The sequence below is a fragment of the Thamnophis elegans genome, chromosome 9 (assembly GCF_009769535.1).
Source record: "Thamnophis elegans isolate rThaEle1 chromosome 9, rThaEle1.pri, whole genome shotgun sequence".
Classification (NCBI taxonomy): domain Eukaryota; kingdom Metazoa; phylum Chordata; class Lepidosauria; order Squamata; family Colubridae; genus Thamnophis; species Thamnophis elegans.
The window spans coordinates 53,374,292-53,393,467 of record NC_045549.1 but is presented as its reverse complement, the minus strand read 5'-3'; the positions used below and the strand labels follow the sequence as shown (position 1 = coordinate 53,393,467).

The 19,176-nt window shown below is 40.4% G+C and overlaps 1 protein-coding gene across 2 annotated transcripts in view; it reads right to left on the bottom strand.

The window, feature by feature from the left end:
* Window positions 1–6,430: 6,430 nt before the first annotated feature.
* Window positions 6,431–19,176, bottom strand: part of HPGD (15-hydroxyprostaglandin dehydrogenase) — a 33,700-nt gene continuing 20,954 nt past the window's right edge. For both annotated transcript variants that reach the window (XM_032224035.1, XM_032224036.1), the window contains exons 5-7: window positions 16,161–16,237; window positions 14,824–14,987; window positions 6,431–7,171 (exon numbers count right to left, since the gene is read on the bottom strand). In XM_032224035.1, coding sequence (XP_032079926.1) covers window positions 7,054–7,171; window positions 14,824–14,987; window positions 16,161–16,237 — 359 coding nt within the window. In that variant the 3' untranslated portion in view covers window positions 6,431–7,053. The remainder of the gene's footprint in view (window positions 7,172–14,823; window positions 14,988–16,160; window positions 16,238–19,176) is intronic.

Here is a 19,176-nt window from a genome sequence, read left to right as displayed (position 1 = left end):
GCGTTTCACAGGAAGAACATGTCAATCAATGACTATGTAGCGGCTTTAAGAGCAGCCACCCTATACTGTAATTTCCACAATCTGGATGATGTCATCGTGAATCAACTTATTATAGGTTAAAGACCTCCAAATTCAGCACCGCCTCCTAGCCAAACATGACTTGAATTTACAGACTGCTTTGGATGAGGCTAGAGCAATTGAATTGTCTACCAAATCGGTGGAACAGATGCAGGGAAAGTCCAGTGCTCAACTCGCTGGGAAGTAGTTCGAGGTTCACTACGGGGATGCCAGCCCTGAAGACGCTGTAGGCGACGATGACGATGTCCATCAACTTAAGGCTGGTCCAGCAAGAGGCCAGCAGGGTAATCCCCAGTCAGGACAAGCTAAATGCCCAGGATGTGGGGGGTAAGCATAGCCGAGCTGACTGCTGATTTAAATCCACAGTTTGCCTTAGATGCGGAAAGAGAGGGCATCTGGCTAGGGTTTGCAGGGCTTCCCTGCCTGTTGATAGCTCCCCAGTTATTTCCCCAGTGAGAAGCAATTCTTATGCAAGCAAGCCACCAAAATTCCAGTCTCGGAGGAGGAAAACGTGTTTCTCTGTTCATGACGGTGGTAGGGAAACAAAAGTGATCAAATTGTTCACAAGGCAAATGGAAAGCTGTTTGTCACTATGGCTTAGAGGGATGTCCATGCCTTATGGAAGTTGATACAGGGTCAACTGTCTCCATTGTCTCCTGGAGCACAGCTAAAAGGTGCCTGCCTAAGTTGTCTAAGGCTTAGCTACTGCCTTGTACATTGCGACTCAGTCACAGTGCAATTGAAATTACCTTGATTGTTGGGGAAGATACACCCAGCATTTCAAAGTAGCCTCTTAAAACCTGTGATCGGATCCATTCTGAGACAACTACCCCTGGAGCCCCCGGGCCCTATGGTCATAGGGGGCCAAACCCATTATGAAGTTCAATGAATCCTCAATTCAAGGTGGCACAGGCGACAACTCCAGTACTTAATCAAGTGGAAGGGCTACCCATTATCGGAGGCATCTTGGGTGAAAAGTAGAAATATCCAGGCTGATTGCCTCATAGCAAAATTCCATGCAGAAAATCCAAGCAAGCCTGGGAGAGGGACACATCCCTAAGTTATATACCTGTACTCAAATTGTCTTTGTGTCACACAGGTCGCTTTCGGGAAGTGAGGGGAGCCAGATGTCAACTTCTAAAGCATTGCCAGGACTATTATCAGGCTGGCATGGAAGGGAAAATTGCATGCATGCCTTCGGCCGGAGTCAGATCTCATGTCTATAGCCTAGTTGGAGAATATGAATTATGACGCAGGACAGAAGGGACAGGGGGTAAAGTGCAAACACAATTAAGTGAAAGCAGTTTCGGCTCCACAGGAGTCCACGCCAGAATGTCGATTCTAATAAATGATTGGATTTCTTTTGAACTTTGTCTAGAGGCTCGTAAATTAATTAGGTCGTCTTCTCAGAACTTCACAATGGAAAGATAAGGTGTTGTCCAGGATGTTGGATTGGGTTCAATGAGGGTGGCCAGTGGGGAATTTGGTCTCAGAGTTCCGCCCCTATCTACTCCAAAAAAACAAGTTGTCTTCAAAAAGGGGTGTTTGTTATGGGGTAGCTGGGTGGTGATCCCAGAACCATTGCGGTCCTTGCTACCCTGCACAAGGGGCACCCAGGGGTGGTGCGTATGAAGGCTTTGGCCCGTAGTTACACCTGGTGGTCAAAGATGGACAGCGACATTGCTTGCTGGGTAGCCGTTTGCCAGCCTTGCCAATTATCATGACCCCTCAACCCAAGGGCTCAGGTACAAAGCTGGGAGGTGCCAAGGGCACCATGGTCCAGAATTCACCTAGTTTTTGCTGGCCCTTATAGGGGTCAAACATTCCTAGTGGCAGTTGATGCGTTCTCTAAATGGGTCGAAGTGTCAGTAATGTCATCTACAAATGCGCAGTCTGTCATAGCAGCCCTTAGGCAATTATTCACCACACATGGATACCTGATGTAGTGGTATCTGATAATGGCCCACAGCTAAGGGCTGCACAGTTTGCTGAGTTTCTAGCAGAATTAGGAATCCACCATGCATTTGTAGCCCCATTCAACCCCATGGCTAATGGTGTGGCCAAGTGAGTTGTCCGCACCACTAAAGAGGCCCTGGCTAAGTTGGAAGGGGGAGATTGGCAGGAGAAGATATATAAATATCTCCTCTGGCAGCATGATACCCCATGCCCAACAACAAACCTAAGTCTGGCAGAGTTATTAATGGGCCTGAGGATCAGAATGACCGTGGACCATTTGCATCCCGAGTATGCCCCTGAGAAGCCTCCTGGGTCCTATAGACAGTCTATGGGGGTTGGGTTAGAGGATTGGGTATATGCTAGAAATTATGCTGGCCACCCCTTATGACTACCAGGGAAAGTCATGGGAATCACAGGACTCTGCTCCTATGAGATAATATTAGAGGATGGCAGGGTCTGGAGGAGACATATTAACCAGCTAAGGGCCCGCCACGCCACAACAGATGACAGTACGGAATCATCCAACTGGGAGCCGGAAAGAGTCCAACCACGGGGCACCGAAAACTCCGCTGCAGAAGAGAGTGATAGCCAGGGGACTTACCGGTGATTCCGCAAGTGCCTCCAGTGGCAAGAAGTCCAAGTCTGGGGGGGGGGGCACAAGAGTCAACACAGCTCAGTAATTCTGAAGCTCGGATGACCCTACCTGCATCTTCAATGGCCGCCAGCACACCAAGAAGATCTGGGCGGATCTGGCACCATCCAGCATATTTGGCTGATTACGCATGCGCTGTCTAAGTATGGAGGAGTATTGTGTATGGCAGTTTCCTGGTTCCACTAGGGGGTGCCATACTTGGTTATGATTGGTTTCTGCTTGACAGCCAGCATATATAAAGAGCTGTCAAGCAGGGTCTCAATGTTGCCATTATCAGAGATACGTGCGTAGTGAAATGCCATGTTGGCAACCTGTTAGCAATAAACTGTTAGCATTAAGAGATCTGGCTTGCCTCAGTCCTTCCCTCCACCCGAGTTCTCCCAGATAGAACAGTGGTCATCAGCAAACAACCCATTAATCTTTTACCACTGATAAATTTGGAAGGAATACCGCTAGAAAAAGTTGAAAGGATCACGTACCTCGGTTTCAATTTACATGAAACCTGGGACATGATCAGTGAAGTAAAGACAAGGATAGAGAAAGCTGGAACAGCATTCTTCAAAATGAAAAAGGTCTTCTGCAGTCACGAACATAGGTGATATTCTGCCGGTTCACATCGGTTCAGCCAACTGGCAGTGGTGGTGACGCTGATGTCATCACTGGTTCGGCCGGACCAGTAGTGGCGGCCAAGCTGATGTTATCATGCATGTGAAGAAGGTCCTGCTACCAAAGGTCTTGCTCCTGCTACGGAACTGGTAGCAAAGAAAATAGGATTTCATGCCTGGTTACGACATATGCCTAAGACTGAAAATCAGGCTTGTCAGATATTACATCTTTTCTATCCTGCTCTACAGAATAGACAGTTGGTCTCTGAAAGAAAACCAGATTGAAGAACCAAGAAGCATTTGAAATGTGGATTTACAGACGGCTATTACATATAAGCTGGGTTGACAAAATCACAAATGAGGAGATGCTAAGCTGCCTTAGCAAAAGGAAATCATCACAGCCATTAAAAAGCAAAAGTTAGAATATCTTGTACATGTGATGTGACACCCCCTCAAAATATGGCATGCTTCACCTAATCCTCCAGGAAAAAATTGAAGGCAAACGAGGTCTAGGCAGAAGAACAACATCATGGCTTCAAAAACTAAGGGATTGGTTTGGACTAAACTCAGCTGCACTTTTTCATGCGGCTGTTGACAAAAGTAGGATTTCCAACATGATCGCCAATGTCCGATGACAGATATGGCACAAGAAGTTGTTGTTTCTACAAACATTGAATATTTCAAATATGCTTGAATGTACAGTATCTGTTTCTGTCAGATTCTTTTCCTAACCTTTTGGATGTCCTACACCAGGGATGTCAAACTCAATTTCCTTCAGGGCCGGATCAACATTGTGATTGTCCTCAGGTGGGCTGGTGGGTGAGGGGCATGGCTGGGTGGTTGGGGAAGGAATTCCTCACTTCCAAATAGTTTCATATAATAAGAATTTTACTTCTAGCAGAAATCTGTAGCAAAGCACTGATTCAGCTCACAATTTTGTACAATTTCTTAGTTGCCGCAGCCATTTTATATCTTCATTTGATGCATTTTTCCTTTTGCTATTTCAGTTCTTGAGACCTCTTTGAATTCCAAGCTGGTGCTGGGAGATTTATTTTTGGCACCATGGCTAAATTCACACATTAACGTTAAGATAGATTTTTGATGTACTCTAATCTTACAACATGAAAACTAGATTAATACATCATACAAAGACAGAAAGGGTGGTGCGATGGCTCAGCGGTTCAGATGCTGGGCATGTTGGCTGAAAAGCCAGGAGCCCAGGTTCCAGACCTGAGCACCATGTGATGGGATGAGCTCCCGTCCTCACACCAGTTCCTCCAACCTAGCAGTTTGAAAGCATGCAAATATGAGTAGATAAGTAGGTACACTTTGATGAGATGGCTATGATATCATGCTGGCCACATTACTGAACAAATGTCTTCAGACAGCACTGGCTCAATGATCTTGAAATGGAGATGAGTACCACCCCCTATAATTGCAATGACTAATGGAGTAAAGGGACTCCTTTACCTTTTTTACAAAGACAGTAATAGGTTCTGTTGAGTGGATGCCGGAGCCAAAGACCAGCTGGTGAAGACCAGCCAGATGGCATCCACATGAGCTCCAGAACCTGAAAGAGAGCAGCTGTCCGGTCACATGTGTGCAACAGAACCTGGAAGAGCAGCTGGACGCTGTGCACATGTGCATCAGTCAGCTGCTTTCTTCTGGGTTCTGGCGCTCCAGCGCGCATGCTCATTTTGGCACTTGGTGGCGAAAAGGTTAAACATCACTGCTCTAATCCATGGTTATCCAAACTTTTGGCTGTGCATTGCTGCATTGAATAAGAGGAACTGTCCTGGGCCACATATAAAATATACATTTAATGTATATAAACAATAAACCATTTTTTTATTTTTATTAATTTGTTGGGTCACATTACTAGCTGTCTGGGCCACATGACACCCATGGACCATATGTGGAGACTATGCCCAAACAGTTTCTGATCAGTTAAATAAAATAATCAGAAATCAGGGATTTTACTTAAGCTAGACTCTTAGTTTGGATGCATTCTTGAATTCAGACATGAATATGGATGATGAATTTTCCTGCTGGTTTATAGTATATTACATTCTTGAAGATACCAGTAATTGCTGTCTGAATAAATTACCCTCAAAGCTTAGCAGTTTAGGTGATAGTTTGGCTATCAAGCAGACATTTGCATATTTATGCAGTTCTATAGAAGGAACTCCCTTAATCAGTGGAATAAATATATAAACAATTAGTCTCTCGCCCTTCTACGGCCACTAACGTTTCTCATACTCGACAGCCTTCCTGGAAGACTTCTATGTTGTCTTTTGTTGGATTTTTCAGCCAAGGTGTTAAAATAATAAACATGAAACACAGCAGTATATGTATAATGGAGAAAGAGATAATCTGCAAGTTTTTTAAAGGACTTATTTACAAACAAATGGCACCCTGTATCTCAGCAGCGCCCAATCTTTCTGGCTCTGCAGATTGGCGACTGCAGCGGTGGGTGAGATGGATGGTTTCACATTGTATATGTGTCTGATTCTGATGAGTATTATTGTAATGCATATAGCAATAAAATGCCACTTCTGAATATTAGGCTGAGAGTGATTTTTCCATGGCTGGAAAGTTCTGTGCTGCTGCAATGTCTATAAGAAAAAAATTGGCTACAGAAGTATAGTACCATCATGTACCAATTATCTGGACATACCTTTAACAATCTTTGGACCATTATGTTATTATCCACTTTTAATGTCATTACTTTTTAATTATATTGTAATGTTAGTATTTTTTTAATATAGCGTAAAAACTAATATGTATTGCTGGTCTTTGACCGTAATAAAGATTTTACTTACTTACTTTATGTATTATAAATTAATGTAAATGTGCTCTGTTAAAAACATAATTTTCAAAATATTTTCCAAACTGCTATTGGACCTTATTTCAGAGTTCTTTAGATTTTGTTCAGTATTAATCTGGAATTAATAATGTAAATGTAACAGCCAGTTTGATGTAGTGGTTAATCAGTACATTCTATCAGACTAGAAACTGTGATCAGGAGTAAAAACTAACTTGAAGCCACAAAAATAAGTAAAAATATTTGTAATGTAACATTGTATTCCAAATGATTAAAATTTTGTGTTGAGTTATGAGGAAAACACTCACTCTCACAGAAAAAGCTTTTCTTCGTTTATTTTTCTAGTACAAGTATATTTTGTGACAAATTATGAGTTCTATTTTAATGTAACCAGATAATAAACTTACATTTAGCATAATGATTCAGCAAATATTATTTGGCAGATTCAAACTAAATAACTACAATATCTACTGTTAAATTGTCTGTACAAGGGGGAAAAAGACTTGGAAAAATTAATTACAAAGATAACATTATTTAATTTGAAATGAATGAAATCTTAAATATGCAATCCTGTACTATGAAAATCAGATCCTGAAATTCTGTCACGTTGCTTGGATTAATTTATGAATAACAGATGTTATTTCTCTTAAATCTATAAAAACTCTGAATTGATTAAGTCATCACTTGCTAAGCATCACATTTGTAACTGTACTTTTCACAATTAAAATTATATAATATATTTTACAGCATTTGAAATATTAATTGATGAAAATATAAGTAAATTCTAATATCAAAAATCCTTCACATATTGGCAGAAGTTTTCATATTGAAATGAAGTGTTAACATTACCAAAATATTTCTTGTAACAATTTAGTATTTGTGAGTTTATGGAAGGAAATATTATGAACCATTCCAGGAAAAAATAGTAAAGTTTATTTTTATGGCGTTGTACAATATTCATGAAAAGTAATTCCTTGTTTTGTAATCTTCATAATTTCTCCATTTAATGAATCATCTTCAAGGATTTTTATCAGTCCTTCAGCAATTAGTGATGGGCTACAAATAAATTCATATGACACAAATTAGACAAGGCTGACTATAAATATTAGAAATCACTTCATATTTCCTAAACTATTAAAAGTGAAAAGAAACCAATTCTGTTTTTGCAATGATTAATATACTTGAGGACTAGTCAGTTAAATAACAGTGTAATCTAAGTTATTTCTATTCATTTTCCAATCATAATGATAAAAAGGGTATTTTATATGATAAATAGTACTTTTAATACTGGATAAAATATTCTGATATTTGTCTTTGAGATCTTGCAAGAGTCGAAATAAAAGTCAGTTATTAAGTTTATACATACCTCACTCATTCATCTGAAACAATTACAGGTAGTACTCAACTTACAACCATTTGTTTAGTGACCAAAGTTACAAGAGCACTGAAAAATGTGTATAATGTCCATTTTTCACACTTAACAACCATTGCAGCATCCCATGTTCATGTGATCAAAATTTGCATGTTTGGTAACTGGTTCATATTTATGATGGTTGCATTGTCCTGGGGTCACATGATCACCTTTTGCAACTTTTTGACAAGCAAAGTTAATGGGGAAGCCAGATTCACTTAACAACTGTGGCAACAAAAGTCATAAAATGAGGCAAAACTCACTTAACAAATGTCTTGCTTAGCAACAGAAATTTTGCGCTCAATTTGGGTTGTAAGTCAAGGACCACCTGTATATAACATCCTATTGAAGGTATTGTAGAGACTAGATGATATTGGATATACCAGAAAACTTGTGACTATTTTAAGCTTACACATTTTCCCATCTGAATTTGTATTTACTAGGTGGATAACCATGCTCCGCTATGAAACTATGTGATTAGGCTTGATAAATCAACACTTATAGCTTGAAAATTAATGAGTAGTTATGATCAGCCACTCTTTTTCCCTTCTGTCCCTCAGGCTTGCCACACAGAGGCCTCTCCTCTCCTTGCCTCACATATGCATCTCCTATCTTATCCCCTTCTCTCCCTGAGGCTGGCCCCATTGATCCTCTCCTATCCCCTTTCCTCCCTCAGACGTGCCCCACAGAGGCCTCTCCTATCTTATCCCCTTCTTTCCCTCAGTCTAACTACTTAGCATCAGAACATTTTTCCTAACCGTAACCCTAACCCCCAAGTGGCAATTAGAACAGAGTTCTTTTCATATGGGGAGGGAGAATAGAATGTCTAACTCCTTAGCATCAGAGTGTGATGATGATGGTGATGATGATGATCAATACCTAAAGGGCTTCCTCACAATTTGGAAATTCTAAATTTATCGGACTTGAAGATTCTGACTCTACAAAAAACCACCCTACTTGGAACACCTTATATCCTCCAATGTTACCTTAACAGTTCCTAGGTCCTTGATTAAGACTCGAGCTGTTGAGCTACCAACCAGCCCCAAAGGTTGTGAATCTCACCAAAGATTAACCACAGAATAATAATAATAATAATAATAATAATAATAATAATAATAACAACAACAACAACAACAACAACAACAACAGAGTTAGGAAAATTTTGAAATCTAAATTGAATGGTGGAAATACAATCAAGGCCATAAATACCTGGGCAATACCAGTTATAAGATACACAGCTGGTATAGTTAACTGGACACAAGCTGATTTGGACCTTTTGGACCGAAAAACCAGGAAACTAATGACAATGCACTACAGTTTACATCCACGTGGTGATACTGATAGACTATATCTGCCCCAAAAATCAGGTGGCAGAGGATTATTACAAGTGAAGCAAACAGTTGAAGAAGAAAAACATGCACTGGCTGATTATTTAAAAGAAAGTCAAGAACATCTATTAATCGAAGTAAAGAACAAAAATCTACTGAAGGCCCAACAGACGAAACAAGAATACAGAAAAGATGTGATAAAATCAAGAATGGAGAGTTGGCAGAACAAAGCACTGCATGGCCAATTTCTGGAAAAAATAAAAGATAAAGTGGACAGTGAACAAACTTGGTTATGGTTAACAACAGGTACATTAAAGAAAGAAACAGAGTCACTAATTCTGGCTGCGCAAGAACAAGCTATCTGCACAAATGCCATTAAGGCCAAAATCGAAAAATCCTCTGATGATGCCAAATGCAGACTTTGCAAAGAAGCTGATGAAACTGTTGATCACATACTCAGGTACTGTAAAAAAATCGCGCAGACTGATTATAAATTGCGGCACAATTCAGTAGCACAAATGATCCATTGTAATTTGTGCAAAAATTATAATATTAAAACAGCAACAAACTGGTGGGAACATCAGCCTGAAAAAGTCACCGAAAATCAGATGGTCAAGATCTTGTGGGATTTTCGCATACAAACAGACAAAATACTGGCGCATAATACACCAGACATCACACTGGTTGAGAAAAATAAGGTCACAATCATAGACATTGCAATACCAGGTGATAGCAGGGTAGCTGAGAAGGAACATGAAAAAATTGCAAAATACCAGGACTTAAAAATTGAAATTCAACGACTATGGCACAAACCAGCAGTGGTAATTCCAGTGGTAATTGGCACACTGGGTGCTATTCCAAAAGCACTGGAATTACATTTAAAACAGTTAAAAATTGACAAAATCACCATCAGTCAAATGCAAAAAGCTGCACTGCTTGGATCTGCACGCATATTACGAAAATATGTTACAACATCCTAGGCCCCTGGGTGGGGCCCAACTAGTAACCAATGCCAAATCCGGCGAAACAACTGGCCGCTGTGATACAATTGTATAATAATAATAATAATAATAATAATAATAATAATAATAATAATAATAATAGACTTTGCAAAGAAGCTGATGAAACTGTTGATCACATACTCAGCTGCTGTAAAAAAATTGCGCAGACTGATTATAAATTGTGGCACAATTCAGTAGCACAAATGATCCATTGGAATTTGTGCAAAAATTATAATATTAAAATAGCAACAAACTGGTGGGAACATCAGCCTGAAAAAGTCACCGAAAATCAGATGGTCAAGATCTTGTGGGATTTTCGCATACAAACAGACAAAATACTGGCGCATAATACACCAGACATCACACTGGTTGAGAAAAATAAGGTCACAATCATAGACATCGCAATACCAGGTGATAGCAGGGTTGCTGAGAAGGAACGGGAAAAAATCGCAAAATACCAGGACTTAAAAATCGAAATTCAACGACTATGGCACAAACCAGCAGTGGTAATTCCAGTGGTAATTGGCACACTGGGTGCTATTCCAAAAGCACTGGAATTACATTTAGAACAGTTAAAAATTGACAAAATCACCATCAGTCAAATGCAAAAAGCCGCACTGTTTGGATCTGCACGCATATTACGAAAATAGGTTATGACGTCCTAGGCCCCTGGGTGGGGCCCAACTAGTAACCAATGCCAAATCCGGAGAAAAAACTGGCCGCTGTGATACAATTGTATAATAATAATAAAAGAAAAACTAATGTTCTGGTGGTCATTTTGAAAAATCCTTTCTTAGCGAGCACCTAGAAGCCAAGAGGAATATATGTACCAAATTTCAAATTTGTAGGCTTTATGGTTTTGGACATTTCATGATGCTGCATGGGTGGTATTTCGCTTCAATATATATACAGTAGATTATATGTAGTGAAAGCAATTCATTTTAATAGTGATATGTTTTGTAGATTTCCTAACTTTAGCTAAGCTAGCAAAATACAAGATTGTTATACAAAGTAACCCTATGATAAACAATCTTACATTGCTTAATATGTATTGTTTGCTCCTTGGGCCATTATGGCTATTGGAGTACAGTATTTAAGGGTGAAGCTAATTACACTATTTTTAAGGATTTGTCAAAGATATACCTCCCACCTGTTATATATGAGCATCTGAAGTTGCAATCACTTAATCTAATCTTCAGTTTAAAGATGTATTCCAAGTTTAAGTTCCATATTTCTATTAATTTCCTCTTATTCTTTTAAAGATCATGATACTTTTCAAATGGAGAATTTGAAAAAGTGGAAAACATCATTTGAACCAAGGACATTTCAAGAAAAAGCTAGTGTAGAAAATGCACCACTTGAGTCCACACAAAATACTAAACTAAATAAACAAACAAAATATATACGCTTGGACTATGATTTTATAACTGGCAGATGAATGCAAAGCCCTTTAGTTAAGTTGTGATCTATGCTGTATATTAAACCAGGTGCTGGTTTAGTTGCTTTATAAGAAAACCTGTCATGCATGTAATTACTTTAAGATAGCCAAGCAAAAGTATAAAATAAAAATTCCCTTTCAATCAATGTATCAATTCCCTTTCAACTGCGCATGTGCGGGACCTGGATGACTGCCTGGTTTCTCGCTCGATAGAAGCCAGTGAGGAGAAAGAAGATCTTAGAGGAGCCTCCGGAGTCTATTATAATTCTAACAAAAGGTCCTGAAAGGGCTGAATCTCGCGGATCATGTGAGGATCGGCATTTGAATAACAGCCGCCTCCGGTCGCTTTCCCAGCTGCGGATCTGTGGAGGCCTAGAACTGGAACTGTTTGCACAGCGTGGAGGAGAGATGGCGGTGCCGCGCTGCTGAATGCTGCGTTCTTACCAATTTCTGACACCTGCCTTTTGATTCCATCTGAGTGGCTGCCTCTCCATCTGAAGCCTGCCTTCTGATTCCGTCTGGGCGGTGAGCAGTGAGCTGGAGAGGCCGGGGGACCTGTTCGTTGGTGCCATCTGGAACGGAGTCTTTCGGGATCAGCGGATTCGGCGGCTGGCTGTGTCTGCCGCCGCTGTGGTCGTCCTGGACGCCCCCGCCCCCCGTTGCCCTGCTCGCCTTTTATTGTCTCTCCTCTCGCCCCTGCGCGCCTCTGCGGGTTCCTACGGTCCTGGGTGAAAATCTGCCAGAACTGGCCGCCTAATTGCCTGGTTGCGCTGCTCGGAGCGGAGAAGAAGATGGCGGTGCCATGCTGCTGAGTGCAGCATTAACATCGTTGTTAACATCATCCACTGCTGAGTCTGAGAGAGGCCTGGATGCCCCCCCTTTTTTTCCATCGTACTGGCCTTTTTACCATCGTAGCCTTCTTCTGATATTACTCCTTTGCCCCCCCCCCTCTCCTGCTGCCGCCGAGCCTTACCATCTCCCTACCCAACACTGACTCTCCTCCGCCTTGGCTGGTGACCATCTACTCTGGCCGTAATAACTGTCCTCTCTTTGACCGTCTGCTGCCTGCCATAGCCCCAGATAGTTAGGTAGATTTAGGTAGACATATAGGTATAGGCTTAGGTTTAGATATAGATAGATATAGATAGTGAATTAGATTTATAGTTTAGGTATAGTTTAGGTATAGGTACTGGGGGCAGTGCCAGCTGTGGGTGCTTTCGGCCTTTGGGCAGGGCTGATAGAGACCAGGGTTGGGGTCAGGGCTAGGCTAGGTGGTAGAGTTAGTGTGGGGGTTAGGGCTAGGCAATGCTCGGGTTAGGATTAGGATTGGTGTAGGGTTAGACTGGGTGATGTTAGGTTGGGTTGGTGTTAGATTAGGCCTTAGGTTTAGAATTAGGATTAGAATTAGAATTAGGATTAGAATTAAGATTATAATTAGGATTAGATTAGGACTAAGGCCAGGGTTGGAGCAGGGCTAGGAGTGATAGATGATGGCAGCCGTAGGGGCCAAGACCTGGCTCTGTGGAAATTCGCACCCTTTACCCCGTCTTCTGGAGCAGCTCGGGTCACTCCCAGACATTGGCCCCCCAGACTTTGCCCCTCCCAGATTTTGGACCCTGCTCAATCTTAGGAGAGGGAGAAGAACTACTTTCCGGCACGTGTCCACTAATCTCTTTCTGGACTTGGAGGGCTTAAGACTGGAAAGCTACTGTTTGTCAATACCGGACCCTTATTCCTTGCCCTCTCCGTTTACAGCCACTTTGCACACCATTGACTTTGGTCCTGTGGCCTTGGAAATTTCTCTGGGGCACAGAGGAGGGGAGAAGAGCGGAGCAGCTCACCCTCCATCTGCACATCATTGTCTTACATCGCACTAGCGCAGTGCTCCGTGAATTTTTTTAAGGAATGTAGTGTGAATGGTATGCTTGGCTGATGTTTGTACCCACCTTTTTAACCTCATATTGTTGTATTTTTTGTGTTTAACTAATACTCGTGGGGAATGCATGGGTGAGTGGCTGTGTGTGTATGAGAGGATTGAGAGATTACCTGGACTCCTTTCAGTCGGGTTTCAGGCCTGGCTACAGCACGGAAACTGCTTTGGTTGCGCTGATCGATGATCTCTGGCGGGCCAGGGATAAGGGTCACCCCTCTATCCTTGTGCTCCTTGACCTCTCAGCGGCCTTCGATACCATCGACCATGGTATCCTTCTGCGACGGTTGCGAGAGGTGGGAGTGGGAGGCACCATTCTTCGGTGGTTCTCCTCCTACCTCTCGGACAGGTCGCAGTCAGTGTTGGTCGGAGGGCAGAGATCAACCCCAAGGCCCCTCAACTACGGGGTGATGCAGGGTTCGGTCCTGTCCCCCCTCCTATTTAACATCTACATGAAGCCGCTGGGTGAGATCATACGCCGGCACGGGATTAAGTACCACCAATACGCAGACGATACGCACTTGTATCTGTCTGCCCCGTGCCAACTCAGCAAAGCAGTAGAAGTGATGTGCTAGTGCCTGGAGGCTGTTAGGGTCTGGATGGGAGCAAACAAGTTGGCACTCAATCCAGACAAGACTGAGTGGCTTCTGATGTTCCCTCCCAAAAATTGGCCAATTATTCCATCTCTCAGGCTGGGGGGTGAAATTATACACCCCTCAGAGAGGGTTCGCAATTTGGGAGTCCTCCTGGATCCCCAGCTGACTTTAGAACACCACTTGTCGGCTGTGACCAGGGGGACCTTTGCCCAGGTTCGCCTGGTGCACCAATTGCGACCCTACCTGGATCGGGAGGCCCTTCAGACAGTCACTCACGCCCTTGTGATCTCAAGACTGGATTATTGTAATGCGCTCTACACGGGGCTGTCCTTGAAGAGTGTTTGAAGACTCCAGTTAGTCCAGAACGCAGCCGCACCAGGTACACCCACGTCACACCTATCCTCCGCGAGCTGCACTGGCTACCCATTAGTCTCCGAATCCGCTTTAAGGTGCTGGTTGCTACCTATAAAGCCCTACATGGCATCGGACCTGGGTACCTGAGAGACCGCCTCCTGCTGATTACCTCCCTCAGACCGATTAGATCTCACAGGTTAGGTCTCCTCCGGATTCCATCTGCCAGCCAATGTCGGCTGGCGACCCCCAGGGGGAGAGCCTTCTCTGTTGCAGCTCCAGCCCTCTGGAATGATCTCCCTGTCAAGATCCGGACCCTTACTACCCTCCCAGCCTTCCGCAAAGCCACCAAGTCCTGGCTGCTCCAGCAGGCTGGGGGGCCTGTGAAACATCCAGCTCCACAGAAATTGTGAATGTTGCGGTTTTGTTTTAAAGTGTTGTCTTTGTCTAGTTTTCCCCCTTCCCTTGTCTATTGTGAGCTGCCCGGAGTCCTTCGGGAGTGGGTGGCATACAAGACAAATAAATACAAATACAAATGTAGGTAGCCTGCAACCATATGGACATGTCTACATAGTCTTCTTGGCAGCACTATGGAAGTATATAATTCTCATTGAACTACAGACATGAAGGAAACCTACATAATTTCTACTCACTTCAAAATGCCATAGAATTCCATCTTCTCTTTGATTTCTTCTTTGAATGAATAATATATACCCATATTTTCTTCCTGGAAAGCAGTCTGAAGAATTGGTGTGGCGACAAAACCAGGACAGATAGCATTTATTCGTACACCATAATTTTTTGCTCTAGCAGCCAGCTGCAAAACAGGAAACTATATTATGTACTATTGAGACATGGAAAGAAAACATTCTTTGTATGGAAAAAAAATACCAGGTTCTGTATCTGACATCTTTAATTCAAAGGAACATTAAACTATGCTGTAGTAGGAAATATAAGAATAATAAATAATGTTATATAAAATACAAAACAGTTCCCAAATTTATATTGTCTACTGAATTTACAAATACTGTTTCGTTCAACCAACAATAACATAATATTTTTTATCATTTATATTTTTGTGCTGTTACTGTGTAGTGTTTTAGTCACTCCTGATTCTTTTGAACCAAAGGACTTCATTTCTCCAGGAGTTTCTATTAGTAACGGTTTCTAAGCTCATATTTCTGTCTTCAAAGATTAGTACATAGAACCATATAAACTTCTGTGGCCCTTTCCCAATTTCCCTCAATTTGTACAAGCATAATGTGAATGTAATGCAATTTCCATTGAGCCATGCCTTTACCTTATGCATATAAAATAGGTAAAACGTAGCTTCATTATTCCAGTATGCAGTCTAGTTTTACTTCATCACATACTGAAGATTTTTTTTCTTTGTGATCCAGGATAATACCAAAGATTCAAAGGCATCAGCTTTTCTTTTTTCATTCTGTCTAAGGATCCATCTTTCACAATCACATATTACAACTAGGAAACCATGAGCTTTGTTGTCAGCATGATGTCCTTACACTTTAGTATTTTGTTCAGTACTTTCATTACCTTTCTTCTAAGCAATACACATCTCTTTATTTCATAGCTATTGTACTTGTACTTGTAAATGTTTAGCATAGCAAAATAAACACTGTTTTAATCTTTTTTTTACCTATTTGCAATGGACTATTGCACCAGCACAGACTGTTGACATACTATAAATCCTACATTTGGTGGGATTCTACTGATCCTTATGGTTTTGCACTATTTTTTTTATCTATATGCTGTCTCTCTCACACACACATACAAAACTATCATTTGTGAATTATGTTCCTGCCAAAGGAAAAGCTTTTTTTGACATTGATTTTATTTTAAAGAGAACCTCAGAAAATCTTCAGTTAATCAAATCCGAATTGTGTGTGTGTGCATGTATGTGTGAAGGAAATGGAAATGTGGGGTTTATCAAGAAGAGAACAAGACTTTTTCCCCCACTAGTTATACTCACAGCCACTGAACGTGTAAATCCAATTACTCCATGCTTTGAAGCAGAATACACTGGTTGGTATGCAACCGGCCACAGCCCTTTAATGGTAAAAAGTAAATCAGAAATTTAAAAAGAACTTTAATGTAACTACTTGAAAAAAAATGAAGAAAACTATAAAACTACCGTATATGATTTCTTTATATTATTCCATGAATTGACAATAATTGGGGGTTAAAAGAATAGGATTAAAAATTGTTCATTTTTGTTAAAGCTAGCATTCTTTGGATTAAATCTCAAAAAAAAGTGTTGGAGTGATTGTGACACCTGTTTGTAATATTTTAAAATAGACAGATCTTTTCCAATGCCTTTTGGAAACTAAATCTGAATCTTAAACTCTACAGCCATTTTGCCTACCACTCAAAAGAGCAATTATGAAGAATGTTTCAAAAATATATCATTCATGTAAGAAGTAGAGGAGAAATGTAGCTCTAATGCTATGATTGTACTTTTATTTCACAAGAATTATTTTTCCAAAATCTCATTTATAGATACTTAACACATGACAGTGTTTTCGTCAAATTGTGTAAAGATATCTAACGTTAACTGATTAATTGGTAAAAAAAACAGCCCTAAAAAGTCAATGAGTAGAAGAATAGTATTGCAATATAAAAGTAATCACATTAATATTAACTTTGTAGGATGTGAAATCACAGAAGTAGAAGGAAAAGAAAAGAAAGATAAGGGGAAGTAATGAAAAAGAAAAATACTTTCTCTCTATGTAGATTTTCCCCACTGTAGCGATTAACAATGTATTTGCACAGCTGAGAAGCGTGTTTTGCTGCCTTGATCTAGAAGCATGGACAATTTTAAATCAGTAGCTGTTAGAAAAGAGCTTCCTGCCTTTCCTTGTAAAATATGTCCTGAATTAGTTTGATCCCAGCTACATCTGTACAAAACACATTTTATAAGCTTTGATCCTGATAGATTTTCCACTGTCCATCATTAAATAGAAAATCATTGGTTCATTGAAAATAAAATGAAAACCATTTCAAATTACAATAAGGTAAACTTTTCATTAATTAAACAAAATTAGAGAAACATTTTTATTTTTAATGATGGGTTTGTAATATATGCACTGGTTATAATGAGGAATATTGTCATTTCTCTCTCTGTGTCAGATCTGCCTCTTTGATACATGCAATATAAAAGAGAGCTATTACTTCATATTTTTTTCTAATTGTATCTTGCTCTTCAATATTACACTATGGAAAGCCCTACTCTGAACATTATCTCAAATGGGACTTTGGCCTTGATCGGAAATATGCTTAAGTTAAATTTGCTATGCTATACTATGCCATGCCATGCCATGCCATGCCATGCTAAATTCTATGCTAGCTTTACTATTGTCCATCTTCTCACAATGGCCAAATCAAAAAGGTTTACATAAAGAAAGGAAGGTCTAACAAAAATGTTTAAAAACAATGCTGATCAGATTGTCAAACCATTCAAGTACAGAAAGTATTAACTAGGGAAGAACAAAAATGATGGTATTTGGTAGCAGAAATATTAAACAGAAATAGATTATTCAAGTTTGACTTCCCTGAAGTTTCTAGATTTTACTTTCTGTAAGTCTTTATCCTAGAAGACACACATTTGGAAATGGTTAGTGAACAGTGAATCAACTTAAAAATTATCCTTAAATAAAGGAAAATTGGAAAAAATAATCCCAGTACTTTTTCAGGCGAATATTTATTTTTCTTGTTGATTGTTATTTTCATCTATTATTGCTTGACTAAACCATTTCCTGTTCACTTCTCTGTGGCTAGTATTATTAGTTTTTTTGTATTTATGTACGGTTTTCCTTTCATAGTATAACTTCCCTTGTTTACTTAAACTGGAAATAATAATGTTTAATGGTCCCACATTGTCAAACTTTGAATAATACCTCATTCAAAAGTCAGGAAACATAATAATAAAAAATAAGGTTTTTCAGCCCTCTTTGCACTTCATATCTTAATGTGGAATGTTATTTATGTATACTCAAAATAATACCATTGACCTCAACAGAATTTATTGCAGGTGTATAGGTATTAGTTTGCAGGTGTCTAACTGTATGCCAGGAAGACCAGACAGGAAACATAATTAAGTAAGCTAATTCTACTTTATTGTAAAGCTACTTTACATCAATAGAATCATGCAAATCTGAAAGTACAAGTTTCTCAATGGCTCACTTATAGGAGTTCCTTCGGATCACATTTTCCTGCCCATTTTACAGCTGTGGGTTATTGCTGTTTCTTATCTGGCTGTTCCATATCCAGCATGTCTTACAACCCATCTCCTGAGGGGTTTCACATTACCATGTTCCTCTGTTCCTTTGTTGTAATTTTTTGAGTAAGCTAAACTAGACAGGCCAAGTGAAGCAGTATAATGATGATATGTGCTATTGTCTTAGCTCTCCTCAATTTTAATTCTGAAATGTTGTTGGGCCTCATATTGACCAGGTTTATGGACTACTCTCCAGAATTCCACATTCCTTTTCAGTAGTGATCATGCCCATTGGAGATGGCTGTAGAAATCCCCCAGTCTTATGTTCCTTTGTTATTTTTTCTACACGGGAACATATAGGTCTCATTTTGAAGAAACATCCTGGTAGAGATGTTGGAAGAAATGTCCTTTTGGGTTCTGCTCCAAGTGGGGAAAAAGACACTGGAGACATGGAGGCTGCTTGGAAAGATGGTTTTAATGGTGGATAGGACCACATGGCTTGAGTCCTGAACAGAAAAGGTGATCACATGCTTCAATGTTGGTGGAGAAGAGAAGGAAAGGCAAGGGGAAGCAAGGGAGGAAGAGAAGCCGAGTCCCTGGTTTTATGCCCTTTCTGGCCTTTGATCTTGAGTTTGTAATCTGATTGGTTGTCAGACTCCCATGGGCCCATGCAGGGGCAACTTTCTAGGCTATGTTTTGAATCCAGGTTTGGTTGAGTTCTCAGGTGCCATGTGGCGAGTTGAGTAAAAGGACCAATATTATCATGCTTTAA